Here is a 10,000-nt window from a genome sequence, read left to right as displayed (position 1 = left end):
AATTTCTTCATCTATTTTCGAAAGTTTTTAGTGATACAGTATATATAATGTAATAACTACTGTTAAATTTTGATGATTTATATATTTTCTCCTTTCCGTTGAGTGTTATTCATTTTGTTTTGTAAAATTATTATGAAGCTGGTGATAGTGGTAGCGTTAGTACAAGCAGATGAATGATATGAGATTTTCCTCCTCTCTTGTTGTGTTATGGAAATTAGGTATTGATTGACCAAAGAAACAACTGCCATGTCTGTGCTGAATGGTTTTCCCGGCCATTTTTTTTTTTCTTTTGTGCAAGGCCTAATGGGTGGTCGCTGTTTTAATATACCCTGAGTCCGACTATAGTAAGATAAGAGTACAAACAGGAAAAATAGTGAAATATTCCAGGGAAGCGGGAGATCTTTAACCGCCAAAGAGAAAGATATTATTGAAGTCACGGAGAACGAAACCTGGTAGCCATTGTTTACGAGAAAAATATATTTTCATCAAAACTTGATATATATATCAAATATATATTTTTTTCTTTATACATCAACGACAATATAAGAGTGACAAACTTTCTGTCGTCCGTCCTAGTGAGAACAGTTATCATGACTGGCAATTTAATTATGTAATATGAAGATACCCCAATCAAAGCTTTGTGACGGTACATATTGTCCCAAGGCTGGTCTTCTTGACAAACCGAGTGCAAGGACTCGCTAGTGTCGTGAAAGGTATATTAAACGCATCCTTAGCTTTACTTTTTTCCGACAAATAAAGCGGCGGCTTAGTAATTTGTTCATCCACTAAAAAGGAGTCTGAATTTTGTCATTTATTAAAAGTCGGTCTGCAAAGGAAACGTTAAATGGAAAACTTCTGTTTAAAAAAGTCTGTTTTTCAAGTTTTATGTTTTGGCGTATCAAGATGATTTTAGATGTAGAACTGGATCAGTATGTTATATATAACTTTTAATTATAATATCGATAATTAAATAGAACTGGTGCGTAACCATAAGCAGTGCAATGTGAAAATAAATTTGATTTTAAAATCACTGATGTTTCGTAATCAGAGAGAGAGAGAGAGAGAGAGAGAGAGAGAGAGAGAGAGAGAGAGAGAGACTGTCTTCGTTGATATGGCTTTGTAATTTTCCTCTCAAAGCGAGCGTGCAAAGTTGATGGTGGTCCTTCAAGAGACTCGAGCGTACGAAAATGGCACTTAGCTCGGCCACTTTAGGCCTCGTCCAATCGTCCTCTCCGGGAAAAAGAAAAAGTTTGGATAAAATTTACTCTCGAACCTGATTTTCCTCGAAATTCCAAACACACTTAGGGTCGAAGGTTTCCGTTACTAGGTGAGGTTCTGGTGGCTCTCGTTCCACAATGCCTGAATGAGAGTTGTGGTAAACATCCTTTGATGTTTCGTTAACACATCAATATGACTACTTCATTATTTAATCTGTTAAGAAGTTAGGTTTTGGTTCTGTGGACATTGCCTTTAGTACTCAGAAGTATTCTCTTTCATGCTAAAACTAGTTGTCTTCAATAACATCCTGAATATCTCTCTCTCTCTCTCTCTCTCTCTCTCTCTCTCTCTCTCTCTCTTTGAAATTAACCCTCTCTCTCTCTCTCTCTCTCTCTCTCTCTCTCTCTCTTTGAAATTAACCCTTTGGCCAATCATAGTAATGTGATTTATTTTTCTAATTACAGCAAGACTGTCCGAATGGGAGGCTGACTCCGGATAAATTCGTCGACATGTACAAGATGTTCTTCCCTTCCGGCAATGCTGAGGAATTCTGTGATCACGTTTTTAGGACCTTTGATATGGACAAGAATGGTTATATAGATTTCAAGGTGAGTCCAACATATACACCTATATATGTGCAATTACACACACACACACATATATATATATATATATATATAATTTTGTGTGTTTATTTGTTTTCCCCCTTTTTATACATTCTAGGGCAGTTAATTATATAGACAAAGGAAAAGCTATAAAGTTAAACCTAATTTTCTTTGGACACTAGTATTTTTTTTTTAAATTTATTTTTAATTTTTTAAATATCCCTATTATAATATATATATATATATATATATATATGTATATATATAAAATTTCACATATGTAAAAAGAGAAAAAACATTTGGGTGCAGCATACAGCTGCTGTGCAAAGCACACCTGTGATCTACCCTCACCTCTCAAAGGTTTGTGACTAGAACTATTAGGAACCTTCTTATATCAAGAGTTGTCTTTCATTCATGTAGCTTTAAACCAAGGATAATATCAATTTGATGCTGACCTCTGTAATTTAGAATGTAAAAAAATCCAATAGTTGATTATATTTCCTGTTATTTCTGTGTATTTGTTTTGATATTCGTATCTATATTTTTGCTTTAGAGATATTATAATTTACCTGATTTCCATGTAGTTTTTATGATTCTTGCCTAATTAATGGAATTTGAAGGATTTAAAGGATTGATGTCCATTAATTAGTGTTCGTTGTCTAGCCCTGGTAATGGGAAAGATGGTCTCCCGAAAGCTTTGTTGATCGTAATATAGTCCAAAATTTTGAAGGTTTTGCTTCCAATCACCTTTCTATTATACACACACACACACACACACACACATATATATATATATATATACACATACATACATACATACATACATATACATATATATATATATATATATATATTTATATATATATCGTCCTTATAGCACGCATTGTTGTACGTATTGAGCTTACATGATGAATATAATTTTTTCTTTTGAGTCTATTTTTAGCAGGCAAATATTGAAAACTACTCCCTCTTGCTGTCATTGTTCTTTGCTGAAATTCCTAGTATTTTTTATTAAAGGAATTTTTCACTAAACAATTAAAATTATATGAAAAATAAAAGAAAATAAACATCAAATCATAAATATATATATATATATATATATATGTATGTATATGTATATATATATATGTATATATATATATATATATTTATTTATATATGCATATATATATGTATATGTATATATATATATATATATATATAATACATATCCATTTATCTATCTATCTGTCTATCTATATCTATCTATATATATATTATATATATATATATATATCTATATCTATCTATCTACAGTATATATATATATATATATATATTATGCTATGAATCCCGGGTCTGAGCACCCAAAATATATTATACGATTATTATGGCTCCTGTGGTCTGGGCACCAATATATATTATATTATATGGCTCTCTGGTCTGGGCACTAACCAAATATATTATACTATGACTCGTGACTGGGAACCAAACATATTATATTATACTATGACTCGTGACTGGGAACCAAACATATATTATTATATATGCTACGACTGGCAAGGTAATCAACCTCACGAATTCTAAACTCCCTTGTTTGCTTTTACATTAAAACTGTTACACTTTAAAACATTAATAAAACAATTCTGAGACCGTTAAATAACTCCCAAACACAATATACAAAACACTGAATATCCAAAGGTCTCTTAAGCACACTCAAAACCAAACTATTTAATTACTCTTAAGTATTATTAACACTGTTATAACTCTCACTGTGGTTCTTAACAAGAATCGAGCGGAATCTGGTAGTAGATTTAATATAATATATATATGATATAATACACTCTTTACAAAAATAAATATATTCTATATAAATTACAACACTTTGAAAAGAATTTACATCACAAAATTAAGTCATTGGAAAAAAATTAAGTCTGAACAAAATCTAAAATAAGACAAGAATGTTACGATCTGAAATTATATAAGAACTTAACTTGAACTATTATATCTGTATAAACCTCAATCTAAGAAAAGAAATAATGCTATGAAAATTATACAAAAACTCTAAATAAATCTGATAATACAATCTTCAAGTTTGACCCTTAATGAAAAATATATAACCTGATCACGTAACAAAACTATCTTCCCTATAGGGCCGTTTACAAAAAACGCTATACAATGCCAAAACCTACCCTAATACAATGAATTCACAATCACCTTTTAGTCTTGCGTATTTTTGACACACGATTTGCTTTTGGGCACAGAGTCACTTAGGAGAGGACACACTAACATAATGAACACTTCAAAAATACACAGGATTGCTGGCGTGAGGGAGAGGGGAAGGAGGCTATCTTAGGCTGCAGTTCTAACTTGATCTCTATGTCTGTCAGTCTCTGACTCTAACCCAACCTTGGGTCACCTTATATATCAAATCTAATTGCTTCCAGAACCCTCCAGGATCAAGGTCTGGTAGCGTGGCGCGGTGCCCAACCGTCAAAGTTTCCAACTAGATAGAAATGCCAAGAGGCAAATCAGGAGGGTTTCAACCAACTCTCACATACACACCAATGCACCCGCGAGACGACTGTCCCTGCTAGCTCCGCCTTCCTATTGTCCCCAAAATAAAAAGAAGAAGATAACATCCTCTTGCCAGGCATCGCGAAGCTTCGAAAGCACATGCCACTGAACATTCTTTCTCTCAAACATGACGTAATACATCATAAAATATAAAAGAACATTACCCTAAGCCCTTGTTCTTATCTCGCATGAATCCTACCACACTTTCAAATAGACTACGTAAGACTTCGTACCAAACATACGTGAAATAAAAGATTAATTCTAAAAAAATAACAAAACTATCTATGTTAACTCGAATAAAAACGAACAACGAAATTCACGACGAAAGTCTTATGTATTTACGTAAAATACTTATATCTATTTATTTATTTATTTATTCTTTATTGACAAAACTTTATATACATTGTAGTACAATATTTATATTTGGTTTACACAAAACAGTGGGTTTTATTCTGTAGCAATTATAAATCTTCCCCATTACATTATAAAATATTTGTCCAGAAAAATTTAAATATTTTATTCCATAAAGAAATATAGGTCTATTAATCAATCACCACAACAAACCCCTCATACATCAACACCAAAACAAAACAAATATTTAATTATAAATCTTTAATACTTCAAATATATAATGGCACAGGTCAATTACGTGATTTTCTTCTCCAAACAGTGCGTCTGTGTTCGTATAATTAAGATTACTAAATTTCTGCCTCTTCGATCGTGACATTGTACATTGAATTAGGACATGCACTTTATTCTGTACTGTCTGTGAATCACAATTACACACCTTCCCGTCTCTATCCTTAGGTCGTGGGACATTAAACGTAATCTCGTGAAGGCAATTCGCATATAGTCTGGTACATAACCATTTCCACTGTACACTCTATGCATTTGCAAGGATCTTTTTAAAAATTCTCTGTATGTATAGTATTTTGTTGCTGTTTCAGGTTTATTACGGATTTCATTTTTCATTTGGTCAAGGCTCGACCCGATGATGTTATCAACCAGACAAGAATTCAAAAATCTGTAACCGGGCATATTTTCACTTCTGCAAATTTCATAAATATGATGGAACGGTTCTTCCATATCAATGTTCGCCTTTTTCTTTTCTAAAAAATGTTTCCTTCTTACTTGAACTTCACGATTAAAAGACTCAAGGCCACTCTCCACTAAGCACAATGTCATAGGCGTATTATTTCTGACCCCTAATAAGCATCTAACAGCCTGGTTGTATATCCTTTCCATGCATGTTACGTTGTTTGTAAGCCAACTCTCTGCACTATAAAGTAGTGAGGCTTATAACGCTGCTTTGAACACTTTGACTTTATATGCATATGGCATAGTTGTATTATTATATTGAGAACTTGTTAATGGTCTTTGCCTTTTCAATTTCATGTTGTTTAAGCACTGATTGCATTTTTCCATCGCCCGTAAACCATGCACCAAGATACAAATATTTTTCACATTGGTCTATCTTAACATTATTTATGACTAAAGGCTCTTTATCTCTTGCATTTCATTTTACTACAAAAATCTTAGTCTTTTTTTCGTTAACAATCATCCCATATGAGTTACAGTAATCCCAAAAAATTCCAATTTTCTCAAAAGACTTTTCTCTTGATGTTCTTAAAATAACTGTGTCATCCATCAATAATAGCATATGCATTGTCCCTAAAAACACATCTCTGCCAATTCCCTCTTTTATCATTTTAACCATTTTGTCTAGGTAGGTAGTAAATAATAAACAGCTTGTTGGAGCACCTTGACGTATTCCAACAGTAGATATAATAACAGCTGATTTCAAGACACTTTTTGTACAAGCATAGAGCTTATGAATGACCATTACCATAGTCTTACCGCAACCTTTTTCTTTTAGACACTCAATTAACTTATCTCTTGGAACACGGTCGTATGCCTTACTAAAATCTACAAATACAACATACATCTTCTTTTTCTTAAAAATTGCATAGTCCATCATAAGCCTCAAGGATAATATTTGTTCTATACACCCTCTACCCTTTTGGGCTCCAGCCTGACATTTATCTATACCAACCCACAGATTTAAACGTCTCACCAACAGTGCATCATAAAATTTTGCGAAAGTGTTCATTATGCTTATGCCCCTGTAATTCCCACAGTCCATTCTATTACCTGATTTGAAGAGTGTAACCAACCTGTCATGACACCAAGCAAAACGGTAAATAAAGTTACAAAATAAAGAGTTACAAATGGTAAGGCAAAAGCTCAGCCAAGTCATTGGCAAAAGCGACAATATACCAGAGTACACACCAACATAGCTTTTCCCCTTATTCTTACTTTTCTCTGTCATGTCTATCTCTTGATAAGTGAATGGGTCGTCTAATATAGGAATGTTAGGTGACGAAGGTATATCGAGTGGTTGGATATTATTTGCAAGATTAGGATCAGGATAAAAGAGCCTTTCAAAATGTAATTTGATATGAATATCATCCGGTTGAGTACTGACATCATTAGCCATTACATTCCCTTTCCAGTTAATTGACTTCCAAATAATTTTTGGATCATCCCTTTCAAATATCCTTTTCCACCTTGGGTTGATTCTGATCCCATTCATTTTGATCCTGCTCTCTCCCATTTGTTAATTTGCATTCTTTAGCCACCCTGTTGATTATTATAGTGGCTGATTCCAGTTCAGTACAAATTGAATTTACATTAATTGCATCCAAATTGGGAGGTATTGCCGCCTCTATTGCTCTTTTAAATCTATTTATATCTACTTGCTTGTAAGCAAGTCCCCTCGTTATGCAATTGTGATCTCGATAATTTGAGTCAAAGTAAGATCTGCCCAAATCTCTTGCACGCTCAGTTTATAATGGAAGGGTCACATTCTTCATACGAGTGAGATTAAGCCTCACCATCATCGGGGCATGGTCAGATATTAAAAAGTTTTGCTTTATTTCTACAGACTTCAAGTGGCTAAGTAATTGTTGTGAAATAATGCACAAATCAATTTCTGATACCCAGTCTGACCCCCTTCTGAAGGGTAAGCCGCCTCCAAAAGTGTGTTTTCCATAAACAAAGTGGTTACTAATTACCATATTACTGCTCTGACACATATTCAACAAATTCCTACCTTTACCATTAATATTCAAATCAATCACCCCACTGTATGTATATGGTTCAAAGTTCTCGTTACAAAGAAAGGGAATACCTACACGGGAATTAAAATCCCCCATTGCTACTACATTTTCATACTCATTCATAACGGCTCCGAGGTTACCAAAACATGTTGGTACAAAATAAGGCGAATCACTTGGTGGTATATAAACACCTCCAAACATGAACCCAGGATAGCATGATAATTCAACCCAAATTTGACCATCTGTATTCATATTCACTTATTTAATGACACTCAATAATGAATATTTTACCAACATTGCCACTCCACCTCTTCTACCACAATACATAGACGGATTTTGGTACGTATAAAAGCCAGGTACATTTATTTTAGCAAGTTTTTATCTCTAATAGCCAAACAATATGACAATTAAGAACAAAAGATAAAATATCTTGATTATTCAGCTTATCATTAACTCATGCAACATTCCAACAACACATATTTAGCTCATTGGGGCAACCACTGTTTTGTGACCTTCCTAAAAATACAAAGGTGCATACCTATCAGTCACAAGACCGTCCCGCAACAAGACACGTCGTTGCTTGTCATAGAATATGTTTGCTCCCTGGTTTTCTGCCCTCTGTCTTTCTTCTCTCTCACGCTTCCTTAACCTTCCTAGTTCCTTTCTCACTGCTGGGTGGACGTCTTTTTTCACATAAATAGACGAAAAAGGTTCAGGTTTTTCCTTCAAGTTTTTGGCCTTATCCAAGATGATGTTCTTTTGTCTCTGGTCGTCGACAACTACCAGGATTGGTCTCTTCCTCCTATCATTCTCTTGACCAAGCCTTTTAATTTCCCAATTCGCTGGGTCTAAAGCTTCATCGCATTCTACTTCATCCAGAATCCTCCTCAATTTTGACTGATCATCCCTTCCTAGATTGTCTTCTACTTCTGAAACTCCAGTAATGATGATTTTTCTTCGACGTTCCCTTGCATCCGGTGATTCCAGGAACATCTGCTGCTTATTTATAATACTAAAAGCTTGTTTTAAGTCAGAGGACAATTCTGTCACCTCCTTTCTTATTTGCTTCATTTGCTCTACTTCTCTTGCGAGATTCCTTATTTCCTGCAATAATATTGCGTTTGAAGGTTCTTCATTAGTGTGTGCATTAAGGACTGTCCTCAGTGCCTCCTTCAGTTGGATGTTCGTCAGCCTATTAACTGTCTTCAATAGTTTCCAAGTTAGCCATTTGGTTAAGTATTCCCTCAAATTGCCACTCAAATCATAGAAAACGTTATATAAACAAAATCTGTTGTCATGGCAACCAGGGAAAAAAAACTTCGTGGGGCCAGGGAGAGTGAAAATACTCCCTTAAAAATATAATTTACACTATTTAATGCCCTTATCACACAGTCCTGCCAATCACCAACACTTCATATAGTCACACACTTCATCAATCTAATTCACAGTTCATGCTAATTCAGGAAAAACTGGCATAACTGAGAGCAGCTCTGTTGTGATGTTTCTCAGTACCGCCATCTATACAAACCAACATAAGAGGAGCTCATTTTACAGGCTGGGTATCATCTCTTCAATGCACAAATGAAATCAATATATGAAATAAAAATAAAATTATCAATAAACTACGATATTAACTCTACAATAGTTCCTCTTCGTAAGATATATATATATATATATATGTGTGTGTGTGTGTGTGTGTATATATATATATATATATATACATATATATATATATATATATCCCTCACAAAAATGGAATATAGATTTGTACATACCCGAACAAAAGTGCATATCAATTTTAATTTAGATATGTAATATCATAAATAGAGCGTTGCTCTTCAAAGTTAGTTTTTCTGTTTACTGTTACATTCAATATTCACTGTAATATATTCTCTTCACTTCTAAAATACCAGTTTAACTAATTAGATTTTACTGAGATACTACCGCTTGAGAGGTATTGAGTCTTTTTGACTGGCCAGACAGTACTACATTGGATCCTCTCTGGTTACGCCTCATTTTTCGGTTGCCTACACATACACAGTCTGGCGTATTCTTCATACATTCTTCCTTTTCCTCATACACTTGATAACACTAAGATAACCAAAAAATTCTTCATCACTGGAGGGATTAACTACTGCACTGAAATTGTTCAGTGGCTACTTTCCCCTTGGTAAGGGTAGAAGACACTCTTTAGCTATGGTATACGCAACTCTTCAAGGAAAAGGACACTAAAATCATACCATTGTTCTCTAGTCTTAATTTGTCCCATAACCTCTGTACCATCTTGGATGAGAGTTCTCTTGCTTGAGGATACACTTAGGCACACTATTTTGTTTGTTAAAATTTCTTTTCGTCACTGGCCTAATTTCCCTGTTTGAGCCCATGAACTTATACCATTTGGCTTTTCCAACTGGTGTTGTAGCTTTGCTAGCCCAGTAATAATAATAATAATAATAATAATAATAATAATAATAATAATAATAATAATAATAATAATAATAA

At 33.9% G+C, this 10,000-nt stretch overlaps 1 protein-coding gene across 4 annotated transcripts in view; it reads left to right on the top strand.

The window, feature by feature from the left end:
* Positions 1–10,000, top strand: part of LOC137643958 (neuronal calcium sensor 2) — a 736,704-nt gene that overhangs the window by 648,892 nt on the left and 77,812 nt on the right. For all 4 annotated transcript variants that reach the window (XM_068376759.1, XM_068376762.1, XM_068376760.1 and 1 more), the window contains one exon: positions 1,683–1,826. In XM_068376759.1, coding sequence (XP_068232860.1) covers positions 1,683–1,826 — 144 coding nt within the window. The remainder of the gene's footprint in view (positions 1–1,682; positions 1,827–10,000) is intronic.

Source organism: Palaemon carinicauda, chromosome 7, assembly GCF_036898095.1.
Source record: "Palaemon carinicauda isolate YSFRI2023 chromosome 7, ASM3689809v2, whole genome shotgun sequence".
Classification (NCBI taxonomy): Eukaryota; Metazoa; Arthropoda; class Malacostraca; order Decapoda; family Palaemonidae; genus Palaemon; species Palaemon carinicauda.
The sequence above is the reverse complement of the archived record's forward strand: the minus strand, read 5'-3'. Positions and strand labels throughout refer to the sequence as shown.